Raw genomic sequence first — 21,934 nt, 5'->3', positions numbered from 1 at the left:
TACTTCAACAAGATTAACTGAAAAATCTGCTAGAGACTACTGCCATTAGCCGCTTGATGAACATCGGGAGCTACAGATAATTTGAATGCTGAGAGAATCAAAAGAATCTTGCTTAATTCAAACTCAGATGAGAATTCAGATGACCACTGGTTTAAACTCTGAGACACATGTAAGATGGTAACTTTTTAAAAAATTGCATTACAAGGTCATAATGACCCACACAGCACTAGACCAGTAAAAGAAGCATACAAGGGTATTTTCATTTACATCTATCATTTTTCCTGAGTGGCTTGAGAAGTGTAGGTCTAGTAAACTTGAACATTCTGGTTAAGAGAAAGTCACCACATGGAATATTTGTGCATTGCCAACATCTTGAGGCTCAGATACAATCAAAAACACTTAACAATAAAATGAAACAAAATTTAGTTTCATCGCTCCTTGGATGATTCAGAAAGCACTTCAGGATCACTCAGTCTCCTTATGAAGTCAATTTCTACTGCTACTTTCAAAATAAATAAATCAGCAAATCCATGGCACTAGCTAATCTTTTGTCTCTTCCTAATCTGAGTGCAGAAAATATCTGCACTTTTAGCTTTCTGGGTGGCAGTGCCTCTTACATGGGATTTAACTGCGTTTTGGTGGTGTTTCTCTGAAAACACAGGCAAAATGGCCTTTTGGAAAGAGTTTGGGAGTTTCTTACGAAGTTAAAAAACATGTGTGTGTGCATGCATGCATGTGTGCACACGCTTAGTCACTTAGTCATGTCTGACTCTGTGCAACCCTATAGACTGTACTCCACCAGGCTCCTCTGTCCATGGGATTCTCCAGGCAAGAATACTGGAGTGGGTTGCCATGCCCTTCTCCAGGGGATCTTCCTGACCCAGGGATAGAACCCACATCTCTCATGTCTCCTGCATTGGCAGGCAGGCAGGTTCTTAACCACTAACGCCACCTGGGAAGCCCATAATTGGCTTAACCTTTGTTAACTGGACAAAAATTCTTCTGAGAAATTGCTCCAGAGAGCCCATGGTCTGAACATCATCTCTGGGACGGGGAAATGGAGGTGCCTTCTGCACCAGTGGGCATCAAAGCCTAGCTTTATGTTCTTTCTAACCCTCATCATTTGCCTTATCCTCCCTTTGTCTCCCACACTACTGACCACCTGTAGGTTATACTAAGAAGAGATAAACTAGGAGTAGAGAAAAATGGCAGAAGACCAAAAGATAGTACAAGTCTAATGGAAAACATGTGACAGATGACTACCAGAATGGATGCAAACAGGCATGACTCTTTATATGCCCCTTGGGAAAATCCTTACAAAGACAGCTGATCTATCATCTCCGTGAAGATATGGTTACTTTTATTGTGGTCCAGACATAGGTGAGAGATCATTGCTGAAGGACATCTGCCATGCGTCAAACACCTACTTCTTTCTTCTCCCAGTGTGCAGACACTCCTTGTGATTTCACCTGATCCCAAGTCACTGCGTGGGTGGGAGGAGCTTTATGTTGAGAGTTAAAAACAAACTGCCCATCCTGCCGCTGACTGTCTGAGTGACATGGAAAGGACATTTGTCCTCCACTGCACTCAGCTTCCTTCTTAATAAAAGGATAAGGCAGAGTGGAGATGGATCATGCCTGACTTGATTCAGTCAAGTTTAATCACGTGTCCATCACGGACATGGCACTGAGCTTAAATTCCAGATCATTAAGCAAGCTGCCTCAAGCTCCCAGGTCAGGACTAGACCATCAATTTTAGAGCCCGGGGCTGTGACCGTATGGAAGGAAACGGAGCAAAACATGGTCTGAAGCCAGGAAACCTGGGCTGAGCATCAGGAGCCCTGGGCTCTTACTCTGGCTCCTTTTTTCACCTGGCTTTGGGGGCTTTCCTGGCTTCAGTTTCTTCATCTGGAAATTGAGACTCTTGGTGTACATGAAAGATTCTTAACCAAGACTCCGTGGACATCTTGGGTCAAGAGGTGGGATTAAGGGTGTTCATTAACATCCAAAAATTCTTAGCAAAATTTTGTGTGTGGGGGTTTGTGTCTAAGAGGAGGTCTAGAGCTTTAAACACACTTGCCGAGAGTTGCAATTCAAAAACCATCAATAACTGCTTGTTCAGATGAAATCTGTGATTCTTCCCAGGTCTAACATTCAATAATTCAAATAACAATATTGAGAAATGGGAAAATGACAACCCTCTGTGATAAAGAAAAGAGAAACTACTCAGCTAAAACCAGGAACAGGCATGTACACAGTCATCCTGATTATCAGTTTTTTGGCACCTGGCTGGTGGGCACACTCCCAGGTATGGGCACCCCTGGAGCTGCTGGATCTTTGAGCACCAGCCACCAATGCTGATCCAGGAGACCATCACCAATTCTGCTCCTCCCTTCACTGGGGATACTTAGGTGGGAGTGACAAGAAGGGTTGGCTCTAGGGTTTGAGCTAAGGGTTTGAGTCCAAGTTGCTCTGCTTTGAGTAGCACTGGCAACCATTTTTCTCTATCACAGCTTGGACTCTGCCAGATTGGAATCAGAAATCAGGGACACCTGAACAATGGGTTGAAGATCACCCCTGCACCTACCTCGATAAAGAAAAGGCTTGCAAAACCATTGGGGAGTAAACATCAGATGGCAAGGGGAGAGCTGGGCAGTGCAATGCCATTTTCAGTCCTCTAGAAACCCTGAAATGGCCTTTCATATCTCTGGGGTATCTCTGGGACCTGGCCTGCCTAAGTTTCTGAATAGGAGTGCCTTCCTTGCTGGGGAAAGATCACATCCCCCCACAGCCAACACATCATACAGCACTTATTTTCTATAACCATCCATCATTCTGTGGAACCCAGGCCCCCTTCTTCCAAGAGGTCTCTGTGACCAAAGTCTGACCTTATACAATTTCACCCAGGGGATTTTCCCGACCCAGGTATAGAATCCACATCTCTTACATGTCTCCTGCATTGGCAGGTGGGTTCTTTACCACTGCACCACCTGGGAAGCCCAGAGTCAAGCCAACCCATTCTCAAATCCCAGATCTGTTCATCACCATACTATCTGTTACTGTCTGGCTTTAGGCTAGAAAGTTACTTAAACTCTCTGAGCTTCAGTTTCTTCCTCTGTAAAATGGGGACAGTAATCATTTGTACCCTAGAGATTCATTGTGAGAATACATGAGATAAAGTGTGTAAAGCACACAGCACAAGCCCTCCTTAGCAAAGAGATGCTCCTAAAACAATTATATTGTTTTACCATTGTTGTTGTTATTATTACTGTCACTACTATCTCAAGGCAGTTGTTTGAATTACAGTGTCTGTGGTGTTCTTGACATATAAAATAGACATTCTGTAAGTGACTCCATGGCTACTGTCTTTTTCTTAACTCTTGGCCTTTGGCTTCCCTGCCACTCCACAGGGAGTGCTCAGGACCCAGTGATCCCCCTTCTCACCTTCCTTTTGTTGGTGGGGTTGACGTACAGGTAACTGAGGACAGTCTTCAAACCCACTTTGTCATTCAGCTTTTCATAGGTGGTGCCATAATCTGTTGATCTGCAGGTAAGAGAGGAAGAAAGAAAGGAAAAGATTGTTTTACCAAATGGGGGGTTGTGTTTCAAGGGGAGCCCAGCTCTACCCTGACCTGCATCTTTGTTCCCAAATTACATGAGTGCTTAAAAAGTGTTCCTCTGAGATAAAAAGCCCCATTAATTTTAGAACAGCAATTAGACTAATGCATCTGCTTACTACCTAAGCTTGCTCCCCTTTGTTCCCGGCCTTTCTCAGAGACCTACTTTCCTGCCCTTTGTGAAGTGGTGTGGTGACAGGAGCTGTGGAGGTAGGCTGCCTCCAGTGCTCAGCCCTCTGTCCCCCCAGAGCTCTGTGGGGAGAGGCCTGAGTCCCTGCCGGGGGAAAGTGGGGGAAAATGCCAGACCTTCTCCTGAGGTACAACCAACTTCACGCTCCTCTACTGAGCCTGAAACCAGGAGACCCTCAGAAGGGCAGGAAGTGCTGCATCCAGGAGCCTCCTGGGATCCAACAGCCAAACCCGGCCACACCCATCAGGGTCGGATGCTTCACACAGGAGCAATGGTGCATCGGGGGAAGAGCAAGCAACACCGAGCTACCGAGCTACCGTTAGTTCCGCATTCCAATGACCCTGCTGGCTACCTGTTCCTCCTTGGGTCTAATTTTCAGGGCTCTGACCTTACACCAAGACCACAGGGCAGGCCAACCAATCCACAGGCTCCTTCCCTTCCATCCCGCCTCTCCTCTTTCCAAGGAGGAGGGACAGCCAGTACCCAAAAGTGGATTCAAGAAGCCAAGCTTCCTGCTGCTCCCGCCTCGCTTCCCCACCCCCACCCCACACACCTCCCTCCCTTTTCAGGACCGGTATCACCAGGTTCTCATTCTGTCTGCCATCCCCCTCCTTAGCTAGACTCAGGAAATCTCTCCCACTGGAGCTTCAGAAAGCCACAGAGGACTACTCATCATCTCTACAGTCAGGTGACCTCAGGGGGACCTGCATCCCGACTCTGGCCCTGTGCTCTCCTAGGAATAGTAACTACCTGCCCTTGCCTTTTCCTTGATAACCTTCTAATCTAATCTTTCTTGATTTACCCACCTTCTAACTTTAATCTGCTTCTGCCTTGGCCCACAGCTTAGCTTTATAAGCCAAGTGTCCCAGGCCTGGCTTAAATACCCACGCTCACCTCTGGTAAGCTTTCGCTGGCCTTCTCCCTGGTTGCCACTCATGTCTCCTCTGCACAAGTACAAAGTTCCCCATCTGTTGTATACCCAAGGCACATACTGTAAATGAAATGTACTCTTAGGTTTTCTGGTATTGTCATGATTAGTTTCCTTATATTCTGTTTCCCTCGCCACAACATAAGGTCCCCAAGGACAAGGAAATTCAGAGAATGCTATGGGAAGAGGAAAGAATGTGAACTTGGGGCACAGAAAACTCTGGTTCATTCTTAGATGGGCAGATCCCTGGTTTCACGACCAAGTGCAGGTTACTTCATCTGCTAGAGCCTCAAATTTCTTACTCAAAAAAAATGGGGATAATATAATCTTACAAGGCATTTACGAGGATAAAAAATACAACATGTTGAAAACTTCCTAACAAGATGTAGGCATTCTGAAATGTCAAAAAATATATATATATAAATAAAAATACAAAGGACATTCATGTCTTTTTCCAAAATGTACAGAACGTCTTACACATCATGCACAATTGGCACATTTACTGAATAAACAAAACGTCAGTATTTCTAATCCTTCCTTAGGCTACAGGCCCCACATGGTCATTGGTTATGCTAACTTTAATCATCATCCCCCCAAAACTGAATTCTTATCTTCTGTCTCCTGTCTACCTTAGGCACTAGGAATCACTGCCAATGAGAGAAATCCTTGCCTTTATCTCTCGAACCCAGCTCAGTCTCCGGGTGTTAATGATTCTATCTCCTAAATAACTGAGACCCCTGATCCCATTCTCATTTCATTGCAGTGGCTAGTGCATCATCGTTTTTGCAACAATCCCCCAATCAGATGCTCTTCTTCAACTTTCTCCCCCTCCCACCAATCCTCATGCTGTCATCAGGCTAAATATCAACCACACAGATCTGTCCACCCTACTCCCTGGTAGTAATCACCCACTGCCTACACACAGTGAAGTTGCATCTTTCAAGCTTAGTCTTGTAAAGTCTGGGTGTAACTTTCCTTACTAGACCCATTTCCAGCCACTGGCTCCTCTGCCCCTTCCTCTCCAGCCTCATTCAGCTCCTGAATGTCCTGAATTTTTGTTGCCTACATTTGTGGCACAGCATTCCCTTCTATCTGAACTATCTCTATCCCCTATTTCCTTTACTTAGTAAATTTCTCTCTAATCTTTATTCTCAACTCTATTATCACCCTCCTTCTAACTTTCTCACTGGAGAATTAATCACCATTTCCTTTGTGTTCTTGTACTACCTCACACATTTTACTATTCTAGTGTTTATCCTATTGTTGTGATCATACTATTTATTTTTTTTTTCCCAGTGGGTTTTGTCATACATTGATATGAATCAGCCATGGATCATACTATTTATTCTGTAACTTTTTCCTCAACTATACTTCCCCAAGAGCAAAAAACCATTTCTTATAACAGCCCAATGCATTGTACCATACATGGTACTAAGTAAGTGCTAAAAATCTACTGATTTCTGTATTGTTTTCCTTTGTTTTTATTTGCAAGGGTTAATGAATACACGAATCTGTCTAAATCTACTCACAAGTTCTTGAACACCTTCTGATGTCCAATAACAACTCAACAAAGAGCCACACCTAGAAAACACACCTGATACTTCAGATACTGGCACAATTTGCAGAACAGTAAAGTCTTTTAGCATCTGGTGCCAGGGAAGGATCTAGCATCAGGTTAAATGACACTAGAAGTAAGGTTAAATGACCAGTCATTCTGATCTCCTATCTTACCCAGGGCAGGGGAGAAGACATACCATAATCTCGAGAGACTGCCAATAGTATATTTTTCTTAATACAAATAAAACATTTTTATAGAAAAAACTGCTTCTTGATTCTACAGCCTTGAAGGCACAAAGACGGCACCAGGTGGGGAAAGAACATTGAACTTGGAATCTAAAGAACTGGCTCTGAAATGTACTCAAAGTGTTGCCCTGGAAAAGTCTTCTCTAAGTCTGTTAAAGAAAGAATCACCCTGACACTTCTTAAAATGGAAAGGCAGACATAATTCAAGACTATAGCAACAGGTATAGGGACCACAGTAAGGAGGTTTTGAAATAGAGAAGGGAGATTAGGCCATACTTCAAATACACTAAGGAAAATGTAGGAACTTAAAACCAAAGAGAAGGGTCAGGGTCAGTGGATAGAACATTACTAAGAAGGTGTGGAAATTCTTTGCTGACTGACAAGACTCTTGCTGAAGGCAGGCTGGGGTGATCAGATGTCACCTGGGTTATGGTTGGGGATGAGGACTTTGATTAGATACAGAGTACAATGAGATATTGTGAGGGGTAGTGGGGGTTCTGACTAAACTCACTTAGCAGGATTGTTGCTAAAAATGGGCTCTTGAGGACATATCTAAGGACTGGCCCTAGGTGAAAAGGGCTCAGAGGATCCTGACTAGTGCTTGGTCAAGAAGAGAATCTTTGCCAAGCCCCATTCTATCTTCAACACAAGAGGTTTAACTCAGATAATCATAAGGCCCCTTCTGGACTTTAAATCTTATTATCCCACCAACACAGCGCTAAGCTGTTTCCAACTAACGACTTTTCTTCATGCTATATATAGCAAACATCTTGCTTGTAAGAGCTAAATTCTCAGGGCTCCTTTCATGACTGATGTCACAACAGACTTCCTTCCAGAATCCAAATAACCCTCATCAAAGGTAGTGTACTTAACATGACACACAGTCTCTCTTTCTGGAAGCTGCATAACCAACTCACATTGACTTTGCTCTTTTCCAAAAGTGGCTGCTGAGGGTAGCGGCTTCCCAACAAAGGATATGCCATGGCTCAGCTTCCTTCGCTTCTGGGGCAGCGTCTGCTCAGGCAGGCGCACAGACACAAGCCTCACTCAGTGAGGGCACCTCAAGGAACCAGTGGGCCCAGGGACCAAAGGAGGCCTAGACTCTGCACACTGCACTGACCACAGAGTGGGGTGGGCTTCCTTCCCCTGGGCTAGGGGCAGCTGGCAGAAGCCTCTGCACCACTGCCAGAGCCAGCAGTGCCTGGAGAAGTCACTTTGACAAAAAAGCAGATCATCCTTCACCTCGTGACTCTAGACATCTGCCAGCAGGATCACTTAGAGGAAGCAGGCTCATTTCCCCCGTTTTAAAGCCAACTTCCCAAATCCTGGTGCTAAACTCCTAAAGCTGAAATGTCCAGAAAGCTGGAGACACCACACATGCACTGGGCACCTGCCATGGGCTGGGCACTAGGCCAGTTACCATTTGGAACAGCTCAGAAGACACAGCTAACCCGGCAGGCAGCATGAGAGAGGTGCCCAGCCACAGTGCTCCCAGCTTCTGTGTCTGTGCTTGGATTCCCCCAGTTCCAGAAGGTTATTCCACTGCTCTGTGTGTGTATGTGTGTGTGTACCTCTTGTTCTTCTGTTGTCTTTCATTATGAATTACTTCCAAACACAGAAAACTACGAGATGCCAATCACAAATCTACTACTAGATGTATACGTTGTCCATCAACACAAATACTTGATTATCTTTTCAAGTGTTTTTACATTTACATAAATGTTATCCCACAGGATATATGTTCTATAGCTAGTTTATTTTGTCCAACATTCAGTTTGGAGGATTTTATGCATGTTGACACACCTAGCCATAATCCATTCATTTTAACTGCTGTGGAGCATTGCAGTTTACCAATAAACCATTGTCTATTTATCCTTTCAAACTCTGATTAATATTTTGTCTCTTAAAATTTGCTATGATAAATATTTCAATCACCATTTTTACACAAGTCTTTTCTAGAGAGACATCTTAGTGTGAAATTACAACTCACACCCCATGCACAACTCTTACACCCCAAACATAACTTCTCTGCTATCTATCGACAAATTTTTCTCTAAGGTGGCTGTACCTTCAAAGAGAAATTCCCTTAGTCTCCAGCTCCAGAAACTGAGTCCTTCTTTATTGCCAGAGCCTGAGTCCACAGCTCCTGACCAGTCTTGTCCCAGCTCTCTCTGTGCCCAAAATCTTCAATTCCAGAGCAACTGAATCCAGTTAGTAGCTGGGAACCTGAGTCCTGGGCTCAAGACCCAACCATCTCTTGTCTTCCCATTTGTATCACTGTTGGTCATCTGCTCTGTGGCTCCACCCTGCCCAGGGACCCGCTTGTTGTCAGGTTGAGCCTCCCAGCTGCTCCCCAAGTACCCCAGGCTCACTGGTAGTCTAGATGTCCACCCTCCTCAACTCCCCCAGAACTCCTGGTTTGAGCTCTCTAACTATTCAGGAGCTCCTCTCCCATCCTGAGAAGCCTCCAGAAGACCTCCATGTGGGTCAGTATACTCTGGGAGCACCCCCTCCCCACCAACCTAACCTGTCATAACCCAGGTAGCCAAGGCCACTTTCTTAATGACAACTCCAGAGCTGAGTTGTGAATATAGTATACTTTCATCCACCCAGCAAGCTCCCATTCCTCTAATGAGCATCTAGTGGAGAGTCTGGTAGCAACAAACATATGGGCTGCTATTTTAAAAGTAAAAGAACAGAAAAGAAAAACTTCCAGCCAACGCAGCCAAGTCAGCTTCCCATTAGAACTGAGCTAGAGCTCAGTACTCACCCCCCATCCCCACCCCAGCCCACTCTGCATTCCCAGCACCACGTTCCTGCCAGAGGTGAGAGGGCTCTGCAGGGCATGCTGCCAGTTCTTACGGGGCCACCAGATGTTCAGGACGGGGCGGACACACTGCTTTCCTAATCCCGCCAGCTGTCTTCCCCTTGTCTGCCACCTGTGCTCCTCAATACCCCCGTCCCCCTGCAAGGCTTGTCCCCAAGGAGGAACTACGAAATATCAAGCCTTTCACTCTTTGATTCTAAGTCGTTTATCTTCTCATTGGACTCCCTTCTCTGTGATATTATCTAAAATTAGTAAACCACCTCAGTCCTGATAGTTCCTTTTCCTGTTAGCAATTTTATTTTATTTTGCTCACTTCTTCATGCATATCTATCTGTTCTTATTATGGCATTGACTATGTGCTAAATATTGGGCTTGCCCTCTGCTCCACCCAAGTCAGGGACACTTATGAGGCGGTTTAGCACAGGCAGTGAGCTGTTTCCTGTAAAAGGGCCAGAGCTAAGTATTTTAGGTTTTGATGATCTCTGTTAAAACTACTCAGCGCTGCTCTTGTAGTTCAAAACAAGCCAAGCAGGATACCCGATTGAATGGGTGTTCTGTGTTGCAATGAAGCATATTTACAAGAGCATGCAGGGTGTAAGTTGTGGGGCACTAGTCTAGCTGACTGCAATACCAGCCCCTACCATCCCTACCAACAGCCAGGCTCCCACCCCACTGTTGTCTCTCAGACAGCGTCCCAAGGTTTCAGCCAAGGAATCTGATGCCCTGTCTCACCATTCCGTGCCATCGGAGCCAAGAGTCTGCCCCAGCCTGGCACTCAGGCGTGTGTAGTCTGCCCCCTTTCCTCCCATTTCCCACTCTCCCAATGAGATTACAGCTGACAACTGTCCAGATTTCCTCCTTTCTGATTTCCAGTTCTAGTACTAACTACACTGTGGAGACTTTTCCTACAACTTCAGCCCACTCTCCTCTGAATATATCAACAGCATTAGGAGTTCCGTATTTATTCTCTGAATACACATATGTGCTCTTTTCAGCAATGACTAAAAGCTCCTTAAAAGAAAAATAGCAAATAAAATAAATATATTCTAAAACTCCAGAAGTGCAGAGCACTAAGTAGAGAGAACAAGGAAGCCAGAAGCAGGGCGAAGACAACTGTACACAGGGCTGGGCAAACCAGACCTTGAGCTCTTCACTTCTCTGAACAATAGGGTCGCTGTTGTTAAGTACTCCATAGAGAATAGTGAGAAACTTAGTTTAGCATCAGATAAACCTTGTGCGTAAATGTGGATGGCTGTCATTTTTATGACTACTCACCCAGATTGTATTTTTCTCAAGGACAACCACTTTGTTTTTTGCCCTTGATTTATAAACTCCTTGCTCTTACGGGGTGAGGTACATGGATGCCCAATTAATCATTAAGGAATTTTTGGCTACTGTTTCCAATTGTGCCATGAAAGTACACTATGGCCCAGCTGCTGGGGAATCAAAAGGCAGACCCACGCTTCCCAGTGCCAGACCCAGGGAAGTGCCCCACCCCCAACCGTTCCCCCTGAGTGTGCTCCACTGACCTACACTAGACCAAGAAGAGTCAACAATCAAACACCAGAGGCAATGAGGGGCTCCAGTGTGCAGGGAACCACAGCCCACTCCGCAGGCAGGTCAGGAGTTTCCACAATGCAGCTCCAGACCCATGGCTGCCCAGAGAGTCTTCACCATCCAGATTGGAAAACCACTGATGCTCCCCTCTGGCCTGTTCCACTCCCGATCTTAGGGCCAGTGTCTAAAGCCACATTAATTCATGTCTTTGCAGTGGCAGAAGCCCAACCTGACCACAAATAACCAGCCAAAAAAATAATTTCAGACTCCCAGCCAAAGGCAAGTAATTTAAATAGCTTCTGTCCTAAGTGGGTATTGGCCCTCTACCCTACTTCAGAAAAACCACAGACAGGCTGATGCCCAGGCAGAAGCTCACACAGCTCTCCATAACTCTTCATGTCATCTGACTCCACAGCCTCATTATCTTGTCTCACAAAAAAAGACACAATGATACAGAATAATTAATGCTCTCCTGCCCCAGCTATCTGAATGAGAGCCATTATAGTGTTCCAAGTACAGGGAATTGAAGGTTACCTGACTCTGCAGACCAGAGCATGCAGAATTCATAGTTTATATCAAATAAAATGTAGACCCACCAGCAGCACCGTTCCAGCTCAGATCTAGGGGGGAAGGATGGGGTGTGGGGAGTTAGACAAAACATTCAGAACTTTGGTCTTTCCCATTGACATATGAACACTTCAATTCTTATTGAAGAGTCTCAGTTCAGAAAATAGGATTGCTGGATTGTTATTCTGAGGACTCAAAATGACAAAAAGACCTCAACACTATCAGCCAAGAGGCCTGTTTGTGTCACATGAGTGAAGGGAGGAAAGAAGTCCTCCAGAGAAAGGAAAGAGCATCAGCAGACCTCTGAGAGGAGGTGGCATCCCACTGATTGCACCTTTATTCACATGAATATACTGTATTTTATACAACACACAGACACATACACTATATGTGCTATATTCTTTAATAGCATTAAAGAATCAGGTAATATCAAGATTATTGACCTAGAAACATCTCTAAGACATGACTAAGTGAAAAAGGCTGCTGAACAATAACGCATTAAAGACACAAACAGTGTACCCAGACAGAACAAACCAATGTATTTCCATTTGGTTTAGAAGTGTGTATACAAGTGTATTTTAGAATTTCTAGAGGAAAACACAAATGCATGGTAATAGAAGTTACCTCTGATTAAGGGTCCAGGGTGGGTTGGTTGGCTATAAGAACTAGACTTTATTCGTCATATTATAATGTTTTCAAAACATATTCATGAATCACTCATGCAGTTAAAAATAATCACAATAAAGTGATTTGTTACAGAACAGTTACAAGGCAGATCAGTAAATTAACACATCTGTAGAGGAACTCTATCACAGATAAGCATTTGCATTCAAAAAGACAGCTCTGGCATAACCATAAGAGGATTCGTTTCAGAGTCAAGCAGATTTGGTTTCAAATCCAGCCTGTGCAATCTTAGACTAATTACATAAGTCTCCTATTTCATGTCTGCTCAATGGGAATATAAATATCACCTTCACCGGATTACCATGAAGCTTAAATAGCCCTAATATCATGCAGTTCACTTCACCGTCAGTTGTTGGGAGACCTTATGGTGGAACAATAATGTGATCACTGGAGGAGAAATTGTCTCATACGTCTCTCAGCAAACAGAAGGTAAGTTGTAGTTACAGAAGCACCAGTGGGCAGGCTAAGGCCATCTCATCCCCACCATATAAGCAATCAGCAACCATAAGGCACATGGGAAGATGGAGGGGTTGCTACGCATAATCAGAGATAGCCTCCAGCAGGTGGAAATTAAAGTCTAGGGAAAACAGACTTTCCTTTTTTTTCAGCAAGTTTTCCTGGGGAAAAAAATAATGAGGCACAAACTAGAAGGTTCTGGACAGTTTTAGCAAGGCATTTCTATCTGGGGAGTAGATGTTTACTGTTTCCCTTTAAAATTACATGCAGCCAGTTGAGTCCCTATGACATGCACGCAATTATGTCTGTCTGTGCACAACCAGAAACCCCCAGGATAAAATGGGCAGCTGCCTAATGGAGACATGTGAACTCATGGAGAGCCTTCAGACCATCCCTCTACCCTGGAAAAGCTAAACTCTGTGACTCATTCATTTGTAAATCGTTTTCTTCTCTGGCATCAGCATTATACCTTGTATGTGGTAGGCACTCGAGGCATTAATTAATCAGTCAAAACAGTCTATTTCTTCCCTGAACAACCAGCCCTGTCCAGTTGGTCCTCTTGCTTCTATCTTCCTCCGAGAAGCCTCTCATCTTTCCTGCCTCTGGTTTCCCAGCACTCAGCATCAGCGTCACTCTCAGGGAGCACTGTACCTACTCACTGGGGATACACCTCTTTTCTCCTCTGTTGTTGTTTTATGTCATTATTTAACTTTTTGTGCACGAGGCTCCTTTTTCCAGAGAGAATAAGTCCTTTGAGGTCAAGGAGCTACTTGCCTGTCTCTTTTAACCCCTAATGCATGCTGAATAATGCCATGCAGTTTAGATATTCAGGCTGAGCAAATGTGTCCCAGGGACTGAAATAGTCACATTCAGATTCCCTGCTGCTGGTGAAAGGTTCTCCTGGGAGAGACTAACAGCAGAGCAGATGTTCCTTCAGGCAGAGCTGGTTCTATCACTTAATCTTACTGGTCATTTGGGGAAGAAAGAAGACTAAAGTTATGCCAACACCTGACATTGCCCAGCCCAAGGAAGAAGAGGAAATTCCCAGATACCCAGGAGTGAATCTCAGGAACCATAGACACTCCATCTCCTCATGGGCCCAGAAACCTGAAATCTCACTTATCTCTTCCTCTAAAAGAATTATATGTTAATGGCTATGCTCCCTGTATATTATTTAAACAATTGCCCTGTTGAGCACCACATTCTACACTCCAAATGCACTTAACATGAGATCAGAGCTGTAGGGCTTGAAAACCAATCTCAGTTTTTTAAAGCTTTCCTTAGAAAGGTTAAGTAAGAAAAATAAGCAGTTAGCCAGAAGTTGGGTTTGTTCTCAAGTCACAGAGTATTTCTTAAATCATCCTGTGGCCCTTAAAGAAATGCTCCTCTGAGACCCGAGGCAGGGCTCATTAAGCCCAGGTGACATGGACTGCCCCATGAGACTGGGGCCCATGGCTTTAGGGAAAATGAATGCCATACTCTAGGGTATTTTTAGAATATATATAAAAGGACTGAAAAACAATGATAGAAATATCATAGAATATAGAAAAGGATAATGTGCAACACAGACATCAATTATAGCCTTGCTATACACAGAAAAATCCACTTAATATTTTAGTATTTTTTTTCTCTAATCTGTGTGTATGTGTATGTTTACAAAATTGGGAGTCATTCGCTGTATACAGTTTGCTGTCCTACTTTTCCACTTAACATAATATTTTAAATATCTCCCCATGCTGCTACATAGTCTTCCAAAATAATTTTCAAAGCCTTACAGCATCCCAATGTACAAACGTATCATAAATTACTTTAACTGCCTTCTTGGTCAGATGGTTGGTTTCTGGCCAAATGTTTACACTAAATAACTTTAGTATGTATTCTTCTACATAAATCTTTATGTGCATCTTTGTTTCCTTAAAGTACATTCATGTAAGTGCAATTATTAGTTCAAAGGCTAAAAATTATCATTAATATTCTTGTTATAAAATATTCTATATGATATAAATATGCTGGTCAATCTGCACTTCCACTAACAGTACATGGAAGCACCGGTTTCACTGAATATTGGCCAACACTGGGCATAACTATTTTAAAATCTCCAGACATAGGTGTGTTGGCAACAATGTATTGCAAAAATATGAGCCCTTAATGGTGTCTTCACACTAAAATGCTTTGTCTTTAACAGTGGTTAAAGACTTTTGTGACTCAGGACTCCTTCATACTCTTAAAAACTAATTCATATGTTACATTCACAAATTTGCAATTTTAGAAATCATATCTGGCAAAATTTTACAATATTTATTAATTTATTTTAAAGTAATAAATAGTTTTTTATGATAAAGAAACTAGAGTTTCTCGAGCAAAAATAATTTAGTGAGAAAGCACTGCACTGTTTTACATTTTTTGCCATGTCCCTTAATAACTCACTTAATGGAAAACAGTTGGATTATATTTACATCTGTGCTTAATCATTTTGATATCACATATGTCATACAACTTCTAGAAACTCCACTGTACATTTGAGAATTTTTTTAAAAGCCCATAACATTTTATTATAACTTAAAAATAGTTTTGACTTCATTAATCCCCTGATAGGGTCATAGACATTCCCCAGGGTTCCCAGGATCACACTTTGAGAACTCCTGCTCTATGCCAAACAACTGGGTCCCAAGAGGACTGCAACTTACAAAGAGATCATTTCTGATTTTAATAAAAGCTATGGACTCCTTGCAAATGTTCTCACTTCATTCTTCTTCCACCAGACCCTGTAAAGTTCAAATACCATCTCCTGCATAAAGCCTTCTCATCTAACCTGCCTTTCAGTGATATTTCCTTTCTCTGAGTCTTTACTGCTTTTATATCACTGCAGAACAATTTGGCCTATGCCCTCTGATTTTTATAGCCTCTTGTCCCCACCAAAACTATAAGCTTCTTGAGGTCGGGGATCAAGTTGTTGGCACAACTTGGGCTCAATAACTGATTTCTCAGAAGAGAGCTACTCTAAGTCACTGTGGCATTTAAGGAACTAATATTTGCATGGTACTTTACACAAAACATTTTCTCTTGAGATATTTAATTCTCACAAGGACCCTTTGACATAGACATTTTATCTTTGTCATACAAATGAGGAAATAGAGACTCAGAGAGGTTAAGTGACTAAAGCAAATGACAATACTGAAGCCTGAACCTTTGTCAACAGATTGCAAATCCCATGCGCTCTACTCTGGTGCTTGGCTCCTACCTGGCAGCAGCGGAGACTGAGCCCCACAAAGTGTCACAGAGTAGAGATTTCAGACTCATCCTTTCAGGGACAAGGATGTCCAAAGACGTTCCTAAGAGGAGGTACTACACAAGTATTAAAAATAAGAGTGTTTGAAGTCAAAACTAAGCTGGAATTCCTGTCCTCCCACCTACTAGCAATATGACAGTGGCAAATTTCCTTAGTTTTCTAGGCCTCACTTTCCCCATCTCTAATATGGGCATAATAATTGCCACCAGGCAGAGTTGTTGAGATAAGCCAATGAAAAAATCTACATAAAACATAGTGTAAGAATCCGCTTAGTTCTTGGATATACTTCCATTCCTTCCTAAAACCATCTCACCACCATCCCTTATTTCCCCTCTGGAAAACAAGAAGGATTTAATGAAATGAAGATAGGCACTGCCTAGAGCCTAAGCAATCTATTGAACAGGAAAATACTTCATCCCAGACACCTGGGTCTGGAGTCTTTGGAACACAGAGGTTGCAGAAGCCCAGGCCAAAAGCATCTCTGGAAAGGAAGGATGGTGTTTTGTACCAAAGGACACTCACTGCCAATCCCCCATGTGAGAGCCTTATATGGGTTTTAGCTCTGGAAGCCAGCCTACTCCTCTCAACATACACATAGTTTCCTCAAGCTCATGTCCCCTAGGAGTCTCTGGAACTCAGTACCTTTCCTGACACAGGTTGCTTCTCTGGGGAAAAGATAGTGCTCAGTTGGTCAGATCAAGATGGTGACAGGAGACAGAGGCCAGATTGGGAACAGTGCCTCCCAGCCCATTAACAAAACCAGGACTGGCAGCAGCACGTATTGACTATCTCCAGCGGCTCCAACTTTAGCATTCAGCAAGTCCCGTAAGTTATGTTCGATTGGGTTTCCAGAATCCTGTGCTTACAGACACACCTTGTTTCTAACCAAAAACAATGATCCACAGTTTGAGTACTCTCCCCTTTTATAAAATGAGAGGGTTAAAATCAATGATCTCAAAGGTCCTGCCATCTCCAAACTTCTGTGCATCTGATTAAGATCCAAATGGCTTCTGGTTGCTTTCAAAATGCAGGTCTATGTTCTAAGAATTCAAATCTGTCATCACCAAGGGTCACTGAGGTCCTGCAAAAAACTACCTGAGGTCAGGCATGTCCCTAGAATAAGTGTTCAGCTTCCCAAAGGTCTATGAGCCTATGGATCACCTAATCTAGACAACTAAGAAATGCTCTCAGAAAGTATCATATGGTCTTGGCGAGACAAGATCATTTCTCACTAAATAACTAGGAAGCATGGCATGAGTCAGTCCTGGAAGCCAAGGGATAAAATGTGTCATTTTAAACACAACACCTGAACCATCATGAAATGATAAGCAAAATAACACAACACATCAGTGAAATTTTGATACGGCTCTCTCCTGGAAAGATTAGGGAGGAGGCAGAAGCTCAGAGAAAGGGACAATTAGTAAAGGGATTCAGAAAAGCAATTAGATAAAACTCTGTGAGGACAAAGGTCCTACTAAGTCCCCAGTGTCCAATCCCTAGCCCTCAATCGCTATTTTCAATAAATAAATGAATAAAGGACAAATGAGTAGGAAGCAGTTAGAACAAATTCAGTAGGATAGCAGTGTTGTTAAATAAACATGTTTTGGAGTCAGAGACACGGCAAAGAGTCGGATGTGACTAATATACACACGCACGCACACACACACACATGCACACACACACACACGCACACACACACACACGCACACACACACACACGCACACATCTGTAAATGCGCCTGTTCAGTTGCTTCAGTCATGTCCAGCTCTTTGCAACCCTATAGCCTATAGCCCGCCAGGCTCCTCTGTCCTTGGGATTCTCCAGGCAAGAATACTGGAGTGGGTTGCCATGCCCTCCTCCAGGGGATCCTCCCAATCCAGGGATTGAACCTGCATCTTCTGTGGCTCCTGCATCGCAGGTAGATTCTTTGCTGCTGAGCCACTGGGGAAGCAAACAACCTAAACTAAGTACCACACAGGTTGTTTGAGAACTCAGTGATAACTCAATGAGGAAAAGCACATAAAACATTTATCACAATGTCAGGCTTGTTATATGTGTGTGTGTGCTCAGTCACTCACTCATGTCGACTCTTTGAGACCTCATGGACTGTAGCCCACCAGGCTCCTCTGTCCATGGAATTTTCCAGGCAAGAATACTAGAATGAGATGACGTTTCCTACAGGGGATCTTCCCAACCCAGAGATTGAACCCACATCCCTTGTATCTCCTGCATTGACAGGCAGATCCTTCACCACTGTGCCACCTGGGAAGCCCTAGGCTTATTATTACTTAGGTTTCTAATACTGATGATGGCATATGATGGTGATGATTAAAATGATGCAGATAATAATATTCATTAGTGCCAGCAGGCTCGGAGAAAAGGAAGGAAGATTTTATTGAAGAGGTGAGCTTTGAAGAAAAGACGGAGAATCAGGAGTCCAAAGGAAGACAAAGGCTTGGAACCTAAAACACATGAATATTTTCAGAAAATAATTAGGAGATGGGCCTGATCTGAAAGAAATGTTCTTACACAGGCATAAAAGAGCATAAGTTTCTATAAGTAGAATAAGATTTGGTAGAGGGTCTTAAATATCTGCTAAAGATCTTGAACTTTATCTTACAAACAACAGGGGCCCCCAAGGTTCTAGAATCTGGCAGAGACATGATAGAAGTCCATTTGGAAAGACTAATTGGTTGCTGATGGATATGATGGGCTGATGAAGCGTGTTCTTCTAGAGGTAGAAAGACTTATTAGGAATCCATCTCATTAGCTTGATGACAGTAGGTTGTGAGAAATGAAGAGGGACACAGAAGAAGCATAATGTGTTTACTGGATTGGGGCAGAGATGAAGAAGAAACAGGTAAAGACAACTTCAAGATTCCAAGCCTGAGTGCCTAAGAGAATTCTCAGTGTTACTATAGATAGAAACAAAAGTGGAGCTGACATCTCTGGAGCAGCTTATAAAGTGTTTTTGAGAAAACAGAAAAACATCCTAGGCTCAGTTGCCTAAAACCAGAGCCTAAGGCTGGGTCTAGAAGCTTGAGAATGATTGAGGGAATAGTGAAAGTGAAAGTCGTTCAGTCGTGTCTGGCTGTTTTCGAGCCCATGGACTGTCCATGTAGTTCTCCAGGCCAGAATACTGAAGTGGATAGCCTTTCCCTTCTCCAGGAGATCTTCCCAACCCAGGGATTGAACCCAGGTCTCCCGCATTGCAGGCAGATTCTTTACCAGCTGAGCCACAAAGGAAGCTCAAGAACACTGGAGTGGGTAGCCTCTCCCTTCTCCAGGGGATCTTCCCAACCCAGGAATCAAACTAGGGTCTCCCACAACACAGGTGGATTCTTCACCAACTGGACTATCAGGGAAGCCCTGACTGAGGGAATGCTCGTAAGCAAAACCTAATGGAAGAGAGGAAAGCAAGACAGGGAAGGGGCAGCAGATCATCGGGGTTGAGGTTCCAGGTAAAGCCTGATCCACAGAGGGGCTCCACTGGGTAACTCTCTCCACAGACTTGACCCACTCTAAGGCAAGGGGCCAGGATTTTGTGCTCCACACCAGCCAGGTATTGGCTATCCCAGATGTGAGAAGTGGTGACCTCTGGGGGAAGTCATCACATCTTGCAGCTGATGGGTGTGTAAAGGGAATGTTAACCTAAATTAACCTAAGGCTTACTAGCATGTAACTTTCAGCAAATGCCTTCTATCATTACTGTGATTGTTAGCATTGAGAAGATGGCAAGATATCCAACATACTTGATGAATGAGAGAAAACAACAGTGGGCAACTACAGTCCTCTGCCCCTGTACAACTTCCGTCTGAGAATATCACTTCCCCTTTATTTTCTGACCTGCTTTGTGTAAGCAGCAGATGGCCCAGTAGTTGCTGTACACCAGAGTTTCAACATCAGTCCTACAATTCATCAGGGGTGCAAGAGCATGAGAGAAAAGCTAGGTGAGGCTTTCTAAAAGTGGAGGAAAGACAGGCTGTTTCTATTTTAAGCACTTGAATATGAATGGGAAAACCTCTGGGCCCTTATCATTCTCTTCAAGTTCACATATCCTGGCCTAGAACCATCTCTTCTGGATGGAGCCCATCTGCAATGCTGCTCTAACACATCTAGAATTCTATGTGGCTGGGTTTTCCTTGTATGTGGTAGGAATCTCCCTGAAAGGCTGTGTATACATTTAAAGTTAGTTTTAATGTTCCAGTCAAGCTGAACTCTCTGTTTAAGAGCTATATACTAAATCCTGTAGTAGAGAATCACCCCCAAATGTATATTTCCTCTGAAATATCAGATCTAACAGAAAACATGCTTGCATTTTATAGGAAGCTGGGCTTAAGTCTTTGACCCAGAAATCAATAGATGTTTATCAAATGCCTATAGTGTGAAAGGCACTATGCTAGATACTGTATATCTTGGGAATAGTAAAAAGACATTCTGGCTAGAGAACAAAAGTGAATATAGGAATAGAAGGGCTGGATGTGCATTCCAGAGAGTGTATACATTAAAGCATTAGCTGCAATATCAAACACCGCCAACATGTCAGTGACTTAACACTATGTTAGTATACTTCTGATCCACTTCATAGTCTATTATGGACTAGCAGTGAGGTGCGGGCAAGAAGGGGCTCTTGTTCTGCACCATGATTCCAAAACCTGGGCTCTTCTCATATCAAAATTTGCTCTCTTCTAGATATATTAGGAATTCTCAGTTGAACTGGTAGAAAGAAATGAGTGAGAATTGTTTTTACCATGAATGGAAGTGGCATCCATCATTCCCAGTCTCTCTCTGTGGGCCAGAATTCAGTCACATGACTATGTTTAAGGGAAAGAATGCTGTTCAGTCACAAGTCATGTCCAACTCTTTGCGACCCCATGAGGTGTAACACTGCAGACTGCCCTGTTCTTCACTATATCCAGGAGTTCGTTCAAACATGTCATCCAACCATCTCATCCATCCAACCATCTCCATCCTCTGCCATCCATCCATCTCATCCTCTGCCATCCAACCATCTCATCCTCTGCATGACTGGGTAACTAAACAACAACAATAACACACACACACACACACACACACACACACATATATATATAGTGTTAGTCACACAGTCATATCCAGCTCTTTGCAACCCCATGGACTGTAGCCCACCAGGCTCCTCTGTCCATAGGATATCCCAGGCAAAAATACTGGAGTAGACTGTCATTTCCTTCTCCAGGGAATCTTCCTGATTGAAGACTGAACTCAGGTCTCCTGCATTGCAGGCATATTCTTTACCATCTGAGTCATCAGCATTTGATTATATATATATATATATATATATACACATATATGTGTGTGTGTGTATACGTATATATATACATATAATGAAATAATATTTAGCCTTAAATAAGGAAAAATACTGCCATTTGTGACAACATGGATGAAGCTGGAGGGTACTATACCAAGTGAAATAAGCTAGTCAGAGAAGGACAAATACTGCATGATATCACTTTCATGTGGAATCTAAAAAAATAAAAGAATCAAACTCATAGAAATAGAGTAGAATAGTGGTTGTCAGGGGCTGTAGGTGGAGGAGATAGACAGAGGCTTGCCAAAAGACACAAGTTTTCAGTTTCAAGACTGAAAGGTCTTAAAGTCTGAGGATCTAATATTATGGCCACTGGTAATAATGTGTTATACAATTTAAATTTGCTAAGAGAGTAGAATTTAAGTGTCCTGACCCAATAATGATAATAATAATAATAAAATTATAATAAAATAAATATAAATATAAATAAATAAAAATAATAAAATTATTCAACAAACTTGATCCCCCATGCAGTTAGAAACCTGCACTCTAAAATCTGTATAAGTTCCAGGAATAGGTAGTGGTGATTATTGTACAACTTTGTGAATATACTTAATGCTATTGAATTATGCCCTTAAAATGTCTAAAGTAGTAAATTTTCTGTATATTTTTACCACGATAAAAAAAAAAAATGTTCATTAGAAAGAAAGGACAAAAAAAAAAAAAAGA

The 21,934-nt window shown here is 42.9% G+C and overlaps 1 protein-coding gene across 1 annotated transcript in view; it reads right to left on the bottom strand.

Moving 5' to 3' along the window:
- Window positions 1-21,934, bottom strand: part of SORCS3 (sortilin related VPS10 domain containing receptor 3) — a 545,070-nt gene that overhangs the window by 342,089 nt on the left and 181,047 nt on the right. Inside the window, exon 3 of the mRNA XM_061163158.1 lies at window positions 3,444-3,543. Within this exon, the coding sequence (XP_061019141.1) occupies window positions 3,444-3,543 (100 nt within the window). The remainder of the gene's footprint in view (window positions 1-3,443; window positions 3,544-21,934) is intronic.

This window comes from Dama dama, chromosome 15 (assembly GCF_033118175.1).
Source record: "Dama dama isolate Ldn47 chromosome 15, ASM3311817v1, whole genome shotgun sequence".
NCBI classification, from domain to species: domain Eukaryota; kingdom Metazoa; phylum Chordata; class Mammalia; order Artiodactyla; family Cervidae; genus Dama; species Dama dama.
This window is presented reverse-complemented; position numbering and strand designations above follow the sequence as displayed.